We start from the raw sequence: 18,544 nt of genomic DNA on the forward strand, positions 1-18,544 counted from the left end.
GCGATAGAAGGAAACACAATGCTAACAAATACTAACAAAATAAGAGCATGTGACGTAGCCTTGAAAGAATATTCGATTAAATTCCACGAAAAGCCACCGACAAATATTTTCAACATGGCAGAATATCAAATGATTCTTATTTAAGTAACTGGTGTTGCATAAAACGCCACAAACAACACAACTGACTTTATGTTGTTAGTTTAATTTTATTCTGAAAAAACAAATTAACGGATATCGTGCTGTCACAGTGTTGTAATAACTTTATTGTACATGAAAGAAAACAAGCTCAAGCACAGTACACCAGCCGATGTTAACACAAAAGCAGTGTGCAGATATGGTAATGTTTAGGTGTAATTTAAGTGATTCAATACCTAAATTCAGTACTAATAAAGTAAGTGTGTCATGTCTGATCTTGAAACTGTTCCACAAATCGCAATAGTGTTCATTCATTTTCTACCTCTTATCCTCACGGGGGTCTCGGGGGTGCTGGAGCCTATCCCAGTTGTCTTCGGGCGAGAGGCGGGGTACACCCTGGACTGGTCGCCAGCCAATCACAGGGCACATATAAACAAACAACCATTCACTCTCACATTCATACCTATGGACAATTTGGAGTGGCCAATTAACCTAGCATGTTTTTGGAATGTGGGAGGAAATCGGAGTCCCCGGAGAAAACCCATGCATGCACGAGGAGAGCATGCAAACGCTACACAGAGATGGCTGAGGGTGGAATTGAACTCAGGTCTCCTAGCTGTGAGGCCTGCACGCTAACCACTTGGCATGCCGTGCAGCCCCACAATATATATATTTTTTTTATTAATTATTGTGGGAGATAAAAAGACTGACAAAACGATCGACCCCACATTTGTTACTTTACTTTCAGTAATTTTGCAGTAATGTCATGCATCACACTGAGATATGTTTCTAATATATTCTTCCTATCTGGTTACCTATCTAGTTACATCCTAAAAAATGGTAACCAGAATAACAATGGATTGTACATGCACCGACATAGAGAGATAAATATCTCTTCGACAGTGCATAAGTCATATTATAGGCAGAATTCTTTACCCTCATTAGATTTGGGTGGTGTACCTTATGTTGTGGTTGTTCAGGAACATATGATATATCCTATAACCCATGGAAAACCTTGAAACCTTTTTTGTGCTGTTTCCCTAGTTCAGTGCTTTTTAGTTTCAAACATTATGGAAGCAAATTATGATGTTATCTCATAATTCCAGCAAGTATTGCTTCAAAGTCCAACAGCTTTATGAATAAGACCACTGTTAGGCTAAAAGGCCTGTATTGATAAAGCGGCTTGAAGATTACAAAAAAAAACTCTCGCCACGTTTTGTGAAAATCACAAATAAAGATAATATTTTTCAGAGATATGGGACGGTTACCAAGTTCTTTTATTGTATACATGATTAAAACATGAATGTGCATGTCAGTTTGTGAACCACTTTGACAACACAACTCTCCTTGACAATTACTAAAATTGACTGCTGGTCATTTAAATTCTAATCTAATATAATGCAAATTGAACTCAGTAAATAAACTGACATACAATTAAATGTATGAGCTTGCGCAGCTAAAACATCTTTTCTTATCTCAGTTCATTGACATTTGTGTTCCAGCGTAGAAATAAAGATGTGATTTCACAGGTTAGTTAAAAAACTCTATTAATAATTTGTGTACAATTGCAGTATTGACGTGACTTGTAATAAAAGTTTGTGAATTTGTTATCAGGACAATTGCTCTTTTAATTTTTCATGTGGTTCTAATCCATAATACAGTACATTATTGTCCACGGCAGCCCAAGCCATTCTCTCAGTGGTAAAAGTTGATGCCCACTGACCTGTCGGAGAAACAACAATGGCTCCACCAGCACCATGCACACGCTCTCCCATGTAGCGCAGAGACATATCAGAAGCCTCAGCCACTGATTTACCTGTGCGGGGCAAGATAAAACATACTTAAAATATACATGAAACGAACCGATGAAGTCATTGCCAATCATGAAATGTAAACCTTGCTCAATGTGTGAAAGGATGTGTCTGGCCAGTGTGACTCTAAGGATTGACTCTCCGTGGCCAGTACAAGATACGGCACCACTGAAGTTGTCTGCATATCCCCCACAGCCTTATTCACAAACGAGTGTCGACAAATGAAAGAAAATCAACACATAGTTAATAATAAAGCCCAAACATAAGTAGTTGAGAGAGATGAACAAATTCCACCAAACCGATGATGGGGGAGTCGCCAACTCTGCCGACCATTTTATTTCGGATGCCTCCAGTGGATGTGGCACAGGCCACATTTCCAGAGCCGTCCACAGCAACAGCACCGACAGTATCATGGGCCCTAGAATGACAATACACACACATAGTTCATCAACAATGTTAACCAGCTCATATTATTCTCTTCATAATTCTATATATACAGTAATCCCTTGTTTATCACGGTTAATTGGTTCCAGGCCCGACAGTGATAAGTGAATTTCTGCAAAGTGGGATTCCGTATTTTTTTATTTTTATTTTTTTTTGTGTCCCGTCCAGCCAGTGGGGCAGATAGTATTGTTGATCTAAATGCCCTTACATGCTAAACAGATTTGCTCTTTGTCAGGAAAGGTGTAAGCTACAACTTCCCTGTACTATGAAATTTTATTTGCCGTTATTTGATGTTTTTGTTATGCGAATTTGGAGCGGTCGGACCGGAGCAAGAAGAAACACAGAGAAAGTGAAACTGGGGTGGGGGGGGGGGGGGGGGGGGGCAGAGAGAGAGAGAGAGAGACAAAAACAGCAGCAACAAGAATTCCCATAACAACAACAGTGACAAACAGGACTGCATCAGTTAAATGTCAATGATGGCTAAGGGTCACAATGGAGATGATATCAGTTAATAAATGCAATAATTTCATAGTGACAGCATAGAAAACCTGAGCATTTTAACCATAATTAGAGCCCCCCAGACACAAACTACCACCCATAGTCACCTTTACACTCATATTAGCCAATACAGTAGAGTATAGTATGAGTAGGACATAGACTATAAGACTCATACTCGTGCTTAGCATAGCTTACAGCTGTAACACTAGCCCATGTTAGAGTTGTTTTGGCAATTAAGTCTGGGTTACATGCAACATTACAGCAACAATATTGACACCGAGTGACCACTATAGAATACCACATATCATCATGTCTTTGAATGACTCTTTACGACTTGACTTGACTTGACTTGACATGACTTGACTTTACTTACTACTTACTACAACACGCAGACCTCACAGCTAAGAGACCAGGGTTCAATTCCACCCTCGTCCATCTCTGTGTGGAGTTTGCATGTTCTCCCCGTGCATGTGTGGGTTTTCTCCGGGTACTCCGGTTTCCTCCCACATTCCAAAAACATGCTAGGTTAATTGGTGGCTCTGAATTGTCCATAGGTATGAATGTGAGTGTGAATGGTTGTTTGTCTATATGTGCCCTGTGATTGGCTGGCCACCAGTCCAGGGTGTACCCCGCCTCTCGCCTGAAGACGGCTGGGATAGGCTCCAGCACCCCCGCGACCCTCGTGAGGATAAGCGGTAGAAAATGAATGAATTAATGAATGAATGAGTTTAGTTTAGTTTAGTTTTTTTGCTTTTTTATGCTTGGAAATGCTTAATTCATCACTTCATTCAATTCATCAATTCATTCAATTCATCATGCACAATTAACTGCATATGCATATTTTTGTGATACTACATTACATACATACATACATACATAAGAACATATGTATTATTATGCTGGGATAACTGACCCCCTTCATCAGGTGGCCCCGGCAAGACCAAAAAATTTTAGAAAATGGCATTTTTTTTCACAAAAGTATGAGGGTTTGGGACGTTTGGAAAGAGGAAGTGTCATGAAAGCAAATGTAAGTGCATAATTGTGACTTCTTCATCTTTCTCCTTTCTTACAACTCACTTCTTTTCTTATTAAAGACACAGAAGAAGCACAAATGGGTGTCAAAGTTAAATCATACCAGCGAGAGTTGAAGTTTTCCAATACGCCCATCACATAATTCTTGTGCTTCTCCCATTCTTTTCTCTCGTAATTGGTCACCAGTGTATCAGCGGGAACTGTGGCTATGCCAATGCTCTCTGCAAACAGGTTTGCACCGCTGCCTGTCAACATGACGTGGTCAGTCTGGGGGTTGCCATGACAGCAGAGAAAAGAAAATATATTAGCTGTGAGAATTTCATCAATAAATGCTCAGAAATGTGTCAATCATGTTGAATTGGATCGTGTGTTTTTATATCCTGAAGTAATGGTGACATATTTACGGTGGTCGGAAAGTGCAAAACACTAAACTAATTAACATTTCAGAAAACAAATTAAACAACCAACTAACTTCAGTTACGTCCATTCATCCACTTATCCTCAATAGAATGGAGTGGACATGCTGAAGCCTATCCCAGCTGACTAAGTGCAAGAACTTCAGTTATGTTTAATAACTAAATAGTCCCATGGTGGGGGAGTAAGCGGGGCGAGCAGAAAACTCCACAAAAGATCAGTAAAGCCAGATGACACGATTAAAGCTATATCACCTTCTCCATCACTGCCCGCGCCAATGAAACGGGGTTGGCGATGTTCTTCACCGATGACACGGCGCCGCAAGCGAGTGTCTTTCCATCCATGATAATGGCGTCCAGCTCCACTTCCCCGTTTGTGTTTAGAGCTGCTCCATGACCTTCAATATCGACACACATTATGCTAGTAAATGCTGAGGCCACAAGTTACAACTGAACAACAAAGTATACACCACCCTACCCCAAATATGGCACTTTCTTTCAATAATTGCCTTCACTACAACAGCTGCTTCAGCATACCTGCACATGTGAGGATTATTCTGCTTACCTGCATTAAACACAGCGTTATCTTCTAGGGCCCGCACGGCTGACTCGACAGCATCCAGCGCACTGTTTGCGCTTTGCAGCACAGCAAAGCCTTTGCGTGCTGCTGCCTTGACTCCATCAACTGAGACCTTGGTGAGGTCATCGGGAATGGCCCACGCTCCACCGTGCACGACTATGACAGCTGACATCTCCCTACAAAGGTACTTGGTCAGTGAATGTCACACCAGTCGTGGATGGGTAAGAAGCCGCTTTATTATCTGACATATGCACCGTTATAATACACTTCTACATGTTTCAGTACCAAGTGGAAAAAACATTACATTCAAATGTAATAATCTCAACAAAGTGTTGCATTATCGGCAATTTACCTGTCAGATGCGAGTACGTTGCCGCAGTCTGCTTATTATGTAACAAAATGCACTTTGCTTCCAAACACAACCCCCAGTCACTGTACTTCCGGTCGGGAGAGTTCGGCAACAAGGTCACGTGATCCATTAGCCCGAGCCAATTGAAATTACGTCACGCCCCTTAAAACGAAAACTTTTACTCAGTATGACCAAACTAAGATCATTTAAGTCAACTGTATGGCATTCTCATTGGGATTGTGATTGTTAAAAACTGTTAAGAAATACACTACAGTTATTATATGCTTGGTACGTATATATCCAAGCTAACAATAACTGGCAATTTTATGACAATATTACTTCTCTTGTTTAGAAGGTTAGTGTAGTAACTCAAAATCCAAGTTGAAAATGAAAGAAAAGCTTAAAAAAACAAGTTAAAACAAAAGGCGGCATGTAGCCTCAAATGAACTGTTGCCATTATTTTGTTAGGCTCTGTGGAATGTGCACTGCTGGTGTATGACCACTAGAGGGCAACAACAATCCACCGTAGTATACCGTACAAATTAGAATGGCTGCTTGGTGAGAGACAACGTGTATTTAACATTTACAGCTACACTAATTTACAGTAAAATAAACAGCAAACTCATTGTTTTATATATCTTTTGTAGAATTCCAAATCAAGCCTGCAGCCACAGAACATTGACCTCTGCGTTGCAAGTGACGTTTGCTCATTAAAGAAGTATTATATGGACGTCTCTATTCATAAATGTGTTATTTGGGCAAAATCAAGACATATAGTGCAGGCTATGTCAACATAATTACTCCCAAGGCTTTAGTCTGAATGTGAAAGTTTTTCATAAAGTCAAATACTGTAGGTCCGAGTCACAATTTGGATACAACGTGGAGGGACGAAGGGGTGTCTTTGTTCTGCAGCAGCGTCAGTCCCGGCATGTGTATAATCCTGGTTCGGAGAGGGGCGGGGAAGCAGCGTGCAGTTCACACCCAGTGCGAGTGTGAGCTTCTGGCGGGGTGCTGAGGAGGAGAGGCATCAGCCAGAGGTGGAGGAGATGGGCTCACATACATGAATCACATGTCCACCTGCAGACGGGAAAGAATCTCAGAAACATTGGAGGACGACCAATTTGGGCTTTTCTTTGTGTGTGAGGAATCCGTGTTGTAGGTCACTGCAGCCGCCAACATCAGGAGCTTACTATCGGACGTCTGCACAACCTGAATAAATCTACATTGAGAAGAATGCATCCAAACAACTACTTACCTGAGCTGGAGGCTGAGAAAAAGACGTTGGACCCTCAGTTTGTTCATGCTGTTCGCCTGCTTGCGGAGGGTAAGTGAAGCCTTGTAGTCATAAGTGTTTATTGTGACATGTGATAACTTTTTTATGTGAACATCAAGTAAGAGAAGTCCTGGGAAGTCCTCAAATATGAAGCGGATAAACAATGATGATGAGATGCTGTAATCACGTATTTGTATTTGACTGTTTTATGTAGTTGAATCCATACAATGCAGCCAGAGAGGCTTGCAAGGCTTTTCTTTGTTTTAATGGAAACACAATGGGCACATTAAGTTTTTTTTAATGTTTAATGTGCACATATTAACTGCTGTGAAGGTGAGTGCTAATACGGGTAATCCATTCTCATATGCTGAGTACAACCAAGGGGAATCACTTTTGCAGCACAGTGTAAACACTGAGACAGGTGCTCTGTTGTTATTTAACACTGTAACCATGCAGAATAGCCATCAGAGAGTTATTATATACAGGCTATGTGTCATATTTAATAGGAAGATTATCACTGCTAAGAAAAAGTGGAAATAATCTCAGCTGGTTTAATGTAAGGATGTAATGTATTCTGTGTGACAATGGCACGCCAATGTGATGAATTAATGAATGAATGTATTTGAGTGTCAAGGAAAGAAATGCATTTTTCATCTTATCAAATAATATGGAATTATACAAACACGCACAGTATATATGTAAATGGGCTCATTCATGTGTCATGTCAAAGGGATGCAATTCAAAAGATAGCGTTGACAGCGTCATGTAATATGCATGAATATACAGGTAACACTTTGTATCCTCCACTGGGATGCAGAATGGAAGCATACAGATACATAGCGTGTTTGGGAATGTGTTGATGAAACACCTGACGGCCGCACACTCGTCTCTCACTGGGATTCAAATAGGAGCACAAATAGAATCCTCTGCCTCACGGTAAGGCAGACGTAATTCCCACAAGGCTGGCTCTCATATCCACAAACCGAGTCATCATTACTGATCATGTTCAAGTCTAGCTTTTTTATTGCATACTGTACTGTAATTTAAATAGTATTATTTATTTATGAAGTTGTATATAGAGAACAATTGAATTCATGAATTGAAGTTTCCAAGGTAGAACTTCTTAAGAAGGTAAAAAAAAGTTCTGAAAAGAGCTTCAACTTCCAACCTCAACTTGTATTTGACAGAAATATAAGATTTACAAACCTATGTGTGTTTTATTAATATTTTTAATATTTTCATAATTTTAACGATGTGTGGTTTTCATTACAATTCAATGGAAGCATCGTTGGAAGACAAGCCATTGTAAATCATCCATCCATCCATTTTCTATACCGCTGGTGGTAGGGTCGGGGTATGCTGGAGCCTATCCCAGCTGTCTTTGGCCAAGAGGCGGGGTACAGTCTGGACTGGTTGCCAGCCAATCCCAGGGCACATATAGACAAACAACCATTCACACTCACATTCATACCTATGGACAATTTGGAGTGGCCAATTAACCTAGCATGTTTTTGGAATGTGGGAGGAAACCGGAGTACCCGGAGAAAACCCACGCATGCACGGGGAGAACATGCAAACTCCACACAGAGATGGCCGAGGGTGGAATTGAACCCTGGTCTCCTAGCTGTGAGGTCTGCGCGCTAACCACTCGATTGACTCGAAGTGTCATTTTTGGTTTGTTTTCTTAAAACACTTCAGTGCAAAATCCTACAAATACTTAATCACGGTACTTAAGTTCAAGCCAAGTGATTTTCCAACAACATCACTGGAGGTCTGTAAGTGGGTTAGGGATTTTTCTTTTGAATCTTTTAGATGTTAGTGGTGAGACTAAAACTGTGTTTAGACCAGCCATGTTGTTTGGTCTAGAGACCGTGCCACTGAGGAAAAGACAGGAAGCAGAACTGGAGGTAGCAGAGATGAGGATGCTGAGGTTCTCGTTGGGAGTGACCAGGATAGATAGGATCAGGAAGGAGTACATCAGAGGGACATTACATGTTAGAGGCCTTGGAGATAAAGTCAGTTATCGGCCAGACTGAGATGGTTGGGACATGTCCAGAGGAGAGATAGTGAATATATTGGTAGAAGGATGCTGCCAGGTAGGAGGCGTAGAGGAAGACCAAGAGGAGGTTTATGGATGTAGTGAAGGAGGACATGAGGGTAGTTGATGTGAGAGAGACAGATGCAGAAGACAAGGTTGGATGGAGGAGATTGATTTGCTGTGGCGACCCCTGAAGGAAAGAGACGAGAGAGAAAGAAGAAGAATCTTTTAGATGTTAGTTCAAAAGTCAGTAAGAAATAGCCACTTTTTCTTTCTGTACTAAAATTCCCATGAGTGGCCTGCGTGCTGTTCTAGTGAATAATTATGAATATGAGTCGACAGCAAGATATACTGCATCTTCAGAGTTATAGATTCACCCATATTCATCATTCAAAGCCTTAATCCTGCATTATTTACATCAGGCACTAAGGTAAACACATTAGCATTGATTTACTGTAGTCTCAAATCAATGAAATCAATAACTTATATAGTTGTGTATGTCTTTCCAATTCTAATTTACTGCAACAAAGCCGTTACTGGAGGGTGAATGGTATTATAATTCTCCTCCAGAAGGAATTACGAGCTATTTTTCGTGCATAGTGCAAATAATAATATGACTAATTAGTAAATCTTTGTTTTTCTGAAGGTCACCCAGTAAAGAAGTTCCTGCTCTTTCAATTTTAGCATGAGACCTTCAGCTCAGATGGACAGTCAAGGCCTTCACTTCTTACACTTGGCCTCACCTCTGACTGATGAATAGTTTGAGGCAAGAATATGAAAGGCAGACGGATGCATCAGAGGCCAAAGGCCAAATGAGTCCAGGACCAATTTTCAACACCTCAGCTTTAAATTTAATTGCGATATTGATCAATATCAAAACATCTCCAACATCTAGTGATTTTAAAGGCTGTCCAAACTAAGATGTATTCAGCAGCTGAGGTCAAAGGTCAGATTAGTAGGTAGATATATATATACCATATATTAAAGTAAGAACTCTTTGACTATGGAAACAAAGCTCTAATCAAAAACTGAAAGATTTTGCACTCTCAGATCTACTGGAGGTTCTGAGTGGAGCTTCAAAATGCAAAAAGAAGAAAACGGAGCGAGACAAGAACAATTTTGATGAAGCAATTTATTGCAAACAGTTGTTAAAGTGAAATAGCCCGCTCATCACATTCACACCACAGCCTTTAAAAGGTCAAATCTTGGCTAAAATGTCGATAAACCGCCTAGAAAGCTTTCTAGATCTTCCTGACTCTGCACCTCTTCCTGCAGTGTTACCTGCCACGCACCCAAACAGTACACAAACAGTACAGAGATGCCCAAGCGAAGATTTGAACCCAGGTCTTCCCAATTTCCTGACTATGTGGCCAAAATGCTAACCACTCGACCACCGTGCCAAGCCGACAGTGCAAAAGGAAAATTCTGGCAATTGTTCAACTGGTAAGGAGTGTAAAATGTCCACTTCCTTACTTCCTCCACTTGTCATCTACAGCAATATTGTTTATATCCTTTGGATCTAAATGACATTGTCACAGAGCAGTTTGATGAGGAATAACTTCTGACATGTCGACAAGTGCTGGAAGGTAATAATGATACAAAAGGTGATATTTGAACAAGCAATGTAGAGTATATACTCAGTAATTCTCTTCTGCTGCGGTTAAAGGCAGACGTTTACATACTCTATGTAAACAAAAAAAAACATAGAAAGTAATGCAAAGTACCTAAAATATTCATTCATTCATTCATTTTCTACCGTTTATCCTCATGAGGTTCGCGGGGGGTGCTGGAGCCTATCCCAGCTGTCTTGGGGCGTAAGGCGGGGTACACCCTAGACTGGTCGCCAGCCAATCACAGGGCACATATAGACAAACAACCATTCACACTCACATTCATACCTATGGACAATTTGGAGTCGCCAATTAACCTAGCATGTTTTTGGAATGTGGGAGGAAACCGGAGTACCCGGAGAAAACCCACGCATGCACGGGGAGAACATGCAAACTCCACACAGAGATGCCCGAGGGTGGAATTGAACCCTGGTCTCCTAGCTGTGAGGTCTGTGCGCTAACCCCTAGACCACCGTGCCGCCCTACCTAAAATATTCTCTCATATAATTGCAGCATTTAGCAAATAGAAATTCATTTTCTACAGTTTATCCTCATGAGGTTTGCGGGGGGTGCTGGAGCCTATCCCAGCTGTTTTCGGGCGCGAGGCGGGGTACACCCTGGACTGGTGGCCAGCCAATCACAGGGCACATATAGACAAACAACCATTCACACTCACATTTATACCTATGGACAATTTGGAGTGGCCAATTAACCTAGCATGTTTTTGGAATGTGGGAGGAAACCGGAGTACCCGGAAAAAACCCACGCATGCACGGGGAGAACATGCAAACTCCACACAGAGATGCAAATAGAAATTATTTGGGTAATTCCGACTGACCTAAAACAAAAAAAGTTTGATTCAGGAAGAGTTTTTTCTAACACCAATTTCTACTGACCTGAGTGCAACCCAGGCTTCCATATATGGGCATGCCCCGCCCTCCCCCTCTCTGCTTAGTTCTGTTAGAGCAGAATAAGTTTGTCATTGTTTACTTGACTTCCAACATAGCGACACTTGCCCGTCTGCTTCTTGAAGAAGAGGAACTGTGCTGCATTTAAGTGCTGCTGCGACAGAAGAGAAGGTGGTACACTCGTCCTTTGAATTGGATGAATGCTCGTCATTCTTCCCACCACGGGGACTTGTACCCTAGTAGGAGAATGTGCTTTTAAAAAACGCATGCTGAACATGGCAAAAGAAAATGAAAAAAAACAAATAATTTGACGTAAAACATAATTTGTTTCTGTATTTATTTATGCGTCAGAGTCGGTATATCTGTACTTCGGCTACGTGGATCTCCTGCTGATTTTTCCCATGTGTCTCTATCCGGGAGTTCGAAAATGTTGGAGGTGGGCGGAGCAGGAATTTTCTGCACGAAAAGGGGGCGTGGGTGCGAAAATGAGGTCATTTGTTGACATGGAGGACTGCCACTACAGAAGTCGTAACCGAAACACAATCTGGGTCAAAGGGGTTCTACGCATGAACAGAACGCGTCTACATCCGGTCGGCCTATGTATCGCCAGTCACACGTTCAGTATGTGTAGTCTACATCATCGGTCCGTCTATTTTACAGCAGCAAGCAATATGGCCCCCTTCCCACTCCCCAAAACGTGAAGATAGATAGAAATGAGAGAAATTACAACATGATTTTTTAAGATGTTTGTCTATATGTGCACTGTGATTGGCTGGCGACCAGTCCAGGGTGTACCACGCCTCTCGCCCGAAGACAGCTGGGATAGACTCCAGCGCCCCCGCGACCCTCGTGAGGAAAAGCGGTAGAAAATGAATGAATGATTTTTTAAGATACAGGATTTTATGTATTTTTTTTCAGCACATTATGCTGAAAATGGGCGGCACGGCGGTCGAGTGGTTAGCGCGCAGACCTCACAGCTAGGAGACCAGGGTTCAATTCCACCCTCGGCCATCTCTGTGTGGAGTTTGCATGTTCTCCCCGTGCATGCGTGGGTTTTCTCCGGGTACTCCGGTTTCCTCCCACATTCCAAAAACATGCTAGGTTAATTGGCCACTCCAAATTGTCCATAGGTATGAATGTGAGTGTGAATGGTTGTTTGTCTATATGTGCCCTGTGATTGGCTGGCCACCAGTCCAGGGTGTACCCCGCCTCTCGCCCGAAGACAGCTGGGATAGGCTCCAGCACGCCCGCGACCCTCGTGAGGAAAAAGCGGTAGAAAATGAATGAATGAATGCTGAAAATGGCTGCACGGTGGTTGAATGGTTAGTGTGCAGGCCACACAGCTTGGAGACCAGAGTTCATTTTCACCCTCTGGCATCTCTGTGAGGAGTTTGCATGTTCTCCCCGCCTCTTGCCCGAAGATAGCTGGGATAGGCTCCATCACGGCCGCGACCATCATGAGGATAAGTGGTACAGAAAATGGATGGATTCATTTCATTTTACAACACCCATCCATCCATCCATCCATCCATCCACTTTCTACCGCTTATCCTCACGAGGGTCGTGGGCATGCTGGAGACTATCCCAGGTGTCTTGGGGCGAGAGGAGGGGTACACCCTGGACCGGTGGCCAGCCAATCCCAGGGCACATATAGACAAACAACCATTCACACTCACATTCATACCTATGGACAATTTGGAGTCGCCAATTAACCTAGCATGTTTTTGGAATGTGGGAGGAAACCCACGCACACACGCAAACATACACTAACCACTCCCTCACTGTGCAGCTCATTTGCATGAACCATGTCTATAAATATCTGCTGTGGTGTTATCGTCCAAGTTATAGTCCTTCATTCATATTTTATTGCCATTTACCGCCTCCAATTTTCTATAGTATTCTAACAATCTTTCCAGCTGGTGGACACGCTAACTTTGCAATTCACCGCTACTTAAGAGTGGTTACAATCAATCATGTGATGCGGAAACGTGCACTGTGCACTGTCTTAGTTAAACCAGAGCCAGAGTCAGTAATGCTGATAGATACAGTCATTAGACTTTCCTGGATGTATCGGTTCTGATGCTGTGCTGTTGAAATGTCTGCTGTTATTAAGATGCTGAAGAAACACAATGAAATGTTGTTCATATTGTGGAGCAAATACAGTAGGCATATTAGTTCTGTACGTCTATCCTTTGGATCTAGTTGACATTGTCGCTAAGCTTTTGACAAGGAATCGCTTCTGACAACATGTCTTGTGCTTGAAGGCACACAAATGATACAAAACAAGTGTGTTTAAAATATGTAGTCGGATCCTGAAACAAATATACATCCTGTTCTTATGATAATTTAGTAAGAGCTTAATCATGCACTGTAGAATTGAAGAAACTGGTCATTTTTTTTGTAGTTCAATGAAATAATAAAAAAAAAACCTACACAGTTACACAGTTGTACAAATGTAAAAGGTGTCTAAAAAATCTTTAAAAAAACAACAAATTATACTATCTATACTATAATGTCTTTAACACTAATTTAAAGAAAAATACACAAAATATATATAACGGACAATATATACACTGTATTTTCTGGACTGTAAGTCACACTTTTTTTTCACAGGTTGGCTGTTCCTGGGACTTATACTCCAGAGCGACTTAAATAAGTAAAAATAAATAAATGAAATAAATGAAAATGAAATAAATGAAAAAAGTGTTTATGTTACATAAACACCGGACACCTTTTCTGTTTATGTTTATTTTTTGTGTAGCTGAATAAGCATTGTGTTAGCATATCTTACACCTATTCAGCCTGTTCTCTATTCTTTTATTGTTAGAACTTGCCTGCCAAGAGGACATAATGTCTGTTTTGGTCAATTAGTTTGGAAAATAAATTACCCGCAAAAAATGTGACTTATGTATGTTTTTTCGACCAAATTATGCATTTTTGGCCTTGTGCGACTTATACTCCAGAGTGACTTATAGTCCAGAAAATACAGTAATAATGGACAATTAAACCTTTTTGTTTAAGCGTGTAACAAAACAATTCAGGCGCATTTTGAAATGCATTTTGAAATTAAGAAAATTGCAATGGAAAAATATGACTGCACAATGTGTGTTTGTCAAATTGACGTTAAACGATATTATTATTGTTTTTCTTAGACCAAATAGTACATTACATTGCACTGCTGCTCACCAAGCTGCACCCTTTTGCTCTGTGTATGCTAAGCGGCCCCGCCTCCTCCCACAAAGATAGAAATCGTGTGACTGACAGGAAGTGTCATTCTATTCGCCATTGTTCTATAAAGCATCAAGGTGCTGAACCAATACACACCACACCAATACAATATTGTGTTCATTTTCATTTATCGTGGGATTGATTTATTTATTATCCATTATATTTTTCTCATCAGGGAATAAAACTTTCCTCCACCTTTCAGTGTCCCATGTTTGGCACTCTGGTGCAAATTCTAAAGGGGCAATTTTGTGGCTTTGAAGGAGACGAGGCCTTAGAAGACATTTTTATAGGATACTCTTGCTCAGGGCCAGTGACATTTTTGGGGGGTCTAACACTTGACTTTTTTGTTCCATAACCTTTTGGATCTTTTATGAAAACGACTGTCTTACTGTCCAAGAGGCTTTGCTTATGCAGCATCTGTGTGTCTTGTAAATTAGGCTTTAACTGAATGTCTCAATTATAATTATATTATAATATATATTATAATATAATTATATTGTAATTATAAATATTAAAATGTAGCTAAATAAAATGTTTTAATGACAAAAGGCAGACTTTTCAGTGTAGCCTGTCCACCATCTGTTCATGTTTACACATAGTGTAGAACTCACATAGACATACATCAGTTTGAACAGAATTAAGCCTCCGTTGTTCACACATTTTTCTTTCGTTTTTACTAACCATTGGAAAAGGAGCTCGCCCCCCACGTGACATATAAAAATAACCTTAAATGGCATCCATCAAAAGGACACAAAAGTTACATTTGGAGTAAAGTGAAACTGCATTACAAGGTTATCAAGCGTTTGCCGCCATTGTCGTTCACTTTCAAGGTCCGTAGCTTTTCAAGCAAATGAGTGAATGAGCCAGAGAATGGAGATGAGCACGGAGATGATAATAACTGCCTGTTCGGGGTTTGAATAGCACATTAAACGCTGCGTCAATGTCAACGACAAAAGAAAGGCGAACATTTAAGAACACCAAATGACTCGTTTCATCTGAGTCATTTACTTCTCCTAAAACGAAAGGGCAGATGTGAGAGCATAAGGCTAATTATCGTTCATTCTTTTGCAAATCAAGACTTGACCTTTCAGCATTTAAGACAAAAGATAACATTATTTCACTTAATTACATTACCCTGAAGCTTCATTTGAATCAAACAAGCGGATGTAAAGTTTTTACAAAGTAAATTGAGGACCAGCTCAACTTTTCCACTTCTTACCTTCACCCTTGTCTTGTCATCTTTTTTTTAATTTTGTGTAGAGTTTTGTAATATGGTTTTTCAGGGATATGACACAGATACACTGAATCACGTCTCCATGGTTGACAAAGGTTACAAGAAAATAGTTGTCATTGTGCAAGAAAATGTTGAAACGATACAAATACAGTGGTGCCTCTGGTTTTGTACATCCCAGTTTTTGTAACATTTGGTTATCACCAAAAATCATTGCCAAAGACATGTCTCGGGTATCCAACGGCTGGACAGTGTGCCGAACAAATTAGTGTGGTTCCTCTTAGAGTCTGGACACTATAGACCAGGGGTGCTCATTAAGTCGATCGCGAGCTACCGGTCGATCGCGGAGGTGGTACTGGTCGATCGCTGGTCGATCGCGGCGTGACATTAAAAAAATATCATCCCAGCATCAATGCCGTCACTTGATTGATATACAGGGCAGCCATTCAGATGACAACTGAATGTTGCCCTTCGGGCGACCAATCAAATCAAACAACGTCTCTAAGTGCAGCAGAACTTACGATGTCAGCCTATCATCCATCCCCGTTACTTGATTGACATACAGGACAACCAGTCAGATGACACCTGAATTTTGACCTTTAGGTCACCGCTCATGCGTAAACAACGATGCAAAGTGCTAAGCTAGTCGGCGAATTGCGAGATTTTAAAGCCCTCGCTAAAGTTTATGGTCACTAAAATGAGTGAAGGAGCTGGACCAAGTAAAAAGGCAAAAACTGGACCAAGTAAAAAGGCAAAAACTGGACCAAGTAAAAAGGCAAAAAACATATCACTTCCATACGGATATGGAATATTATACGGATATTATGATACGGATATTATCCATGACTGATAAACATTTGGAAGTGTGCTTGAGGCTGGCTATCAGCAGCTACTGTCCGGACTATGCATCCCTGGCTGGTTCAATTCAGTGCAAGTCATCAAAGTAAACTCAGGTAATTACAAAAAATGTTAATAGTTAATTATGTGTGTTTTGCAATATTGGCTCATTTGGTTATGTAAGGTACATCAACATACATTGTACGTACAAATAATCCTCAATACATTTGAAATTAAATAGATGTTTTGCATTTTTGTAGTGGGTAGATCATTTTGACTCGGTCATTTTAAAAGTAGCTCGCATGCTGAAAAAGTGTGAGCACCCCTGCTATAGACAGATTGCGGCCAGGGAATCTTTAAATCGTTTTTATGAGGTGTTTGTGAGTGGTTTACTTGTTCACAGAACACAAACAGAACAATAAACAACTTTGTGCTGTATCTGTTTCCTTTCTTCCTCCTAATAAGCACTGTGCGCTCTACAATGTTGAGGTGTTCAAGCGCACTGCGTATTTCAAATAGTATTTCAGGCAGGCTGTGCCTTTCTTGAGTTTGCGAGTGCCAGAATTTTGATAACGAAGGTTGAGAAACAGTGTTGAACTCAAAGTACCAAGGTAGTATCTATCACAAAGTAGATTGGAATGTAAAGTTTCTTTAGTCAACATAGGTTGCAGGGGGAATGGTTTAATGGAGACACACTACAGACAGGGATCTGCACCGGTGTGTGTAATGATGATTGTACCTGCTTGTGAAGTATATAATAAAGTTCAAGTGGAAAATATATAGCTCTAACCATCCGTCCAAGTTTTTAACGGACTACAATGAAGCAGTTTCTGCGTGGCTTCTGTCACCCACAAGTCTTCAGTAAAGGTTAAAAATTAGCCATCCTTTTTTTGTACTGGGTTGCAGGGGTGCTGGAGCCTATCCCAGCTGTCTTCAGGCGAGAGACGGGGTACACACTGGACTGGTGGCCAGCCAATCACAGGGCACATATAGACAAACAACCATTCACACTCACATTCATACGTATGGACAATTTGGAGTGGCCAATTAACCTAGCATGTTTTTGGAGAAAACCTGTGCATGCAAACTCCACACAGAGATGCCTGAGCGGGGAATCGAATCCCGGTCTTCTAGCTGTGTGGCCTGTGAGCTAACCATTCGGCCAGGAAAAATTATGTTATATGTTTTTTTTCCTGCATGTCACTTCAAATGTGCACCACTTGGTAATTTAGAGTAAAGTTACAACGCATACCGCCATCTAACAGGCAGGGCTCTACGTTAAAAACAAAAATGACTTGCCCATGGGGAATCCTTAAAGGTGAGAACTACTTGCCCGAACTTGCCCCATGTAAAATGAAAAGTGCCATAATGATATCATATATCAATATATGCTGATAATTCATCAGATAATAGTACTGATGCATTGTATTTGGAGGAATGTCTGAAAATTTGTGGAGATGTATTTAACATACATCTCCACAAATTTTCAGACATGCTACCTTACACATCGTAGTCGTAGTAAGCAGTGATATTTATAAGTTGTGCACCACAATTACACATTTGTGTACTAGTAAAGTGTTTTTAATCCAGAAAAAAATGCTCAATGGTCAAACAATAATTTGTGAAGCAAAGGTGAGAAAAATACACAGAGAAATGGAAGCGCTAGATTTTGTAGCTTGTGCAAAATCAGCACTTGGTATTGGATCTAATGGGTGGTGTTTCATTGTGACCACTTCAAATTGTCACAGCAATGTGATTCACTCACCTGTGCCATCATTTGATTTGCTGCCGCTAATAAAATACTTGTTTAGGAGGCACTGCTTCATCACTTTTTGCTGTTTTCCTTCACAAGTTGTTGAAGAATTAGACCATGTTGGCAGGGACGCCATGATAGATGTTTTCCTAGTAAAACGATCGCTGATTGGTTGATCGCGAACAAGAACGGGTGTGGGTAAAACGCGGATTATGGATTACGGACCGCGGTCTAAATAAACGATTCTGATTGGTCCATTTCAAGATTTGCAAGGATTGGTTTGCAAATTACCACCGGAATTACGCAGTCCGTGTTTTACCAACACCCAACAAGAACCGCTTTAAAAAAAACACTCTTGGCAGTATGGCATGCCAAAGTGCACTTGCCCGACGGGAATATTAATG

At 40.9% G+C, this 18,544-nt stretch overlaps 2 protein-coding genes across 4 annotated transcripts in view; one reads left to right on the forward strand and one right to left on the reverse strand.

Moving 5' to 3' along the window:
- Positions 1-294: 294 nt before the first annotated feature.
- Positions 295-5,357, reverse strand: si:dkey-103j14.5 (isoaspartyl peptidase/L-asparaginase). The gene is made up of 7 exons (XM_058058592.1): positions 5,266-5,357; positions 4,899-5,089; positions 4,589-4,731; positions 4,024-4,187; positions 2,246-2,364; positions 2,032-2,142; positions 295-1,951 (listed from the first exon to the last, which is right to left on the reverse strand). The coding sequence occupies exons 2-7, from the start codon at positions 5,083-5,085 to the stop codon at positions 1,746-1,748; spliced, it is 930 nt and encodes a 309-aa protein (XP_057914575.1). The 5' UTR covers positions 5,086-5,089; positions 5,266-5,357; the 3' UTR covers positions 295-1,745.
- Positions 5,358-6,056: 699 nt separating this feature from the next.
- Positions 6,057-18,544, forward strand: part of khdrbs2 (KH domain containing, RNA binding, signal transduction associated 2) — an 87,676-nt gene continuing 75,188 nt past the window's right edge. The window contains exon 1 of one of the 3 annotated variants that reach the window (XR_009120386.1): positions 6,057-6,586. Coding sequence is in view for 1 of the 3 variants with exons in the window: in XM_058058717.1 (XP_057914700.1) it covers positions 6,496-6,586 (91 nt within the window). In the remaining 2 variants the exon portion in view is untranslated. The remainder of the gene's footprint in view (positions 6,587-18,544) is intronic. The other 2 variants (XR_009120385.1, XM_058058717.1) reach the window with 2 other exon arrangements.

Source organism: Doryrhamphus excisus, chromosome 20 (assembly GCF_030265055.1).
Source record: "Doryrhamphus excisus isolate RoL2022-K1 chromosome 20, RoL_Dexc_1.0, whole genome shotgun sequence".
NCBI classification, from domain to species: Eukaryota; Metazoa; Chordata; class Actinopteri; order Syngnathiformes; family Syngnathidae; genus Doryrhamphus; species Doryrhamphus excisus.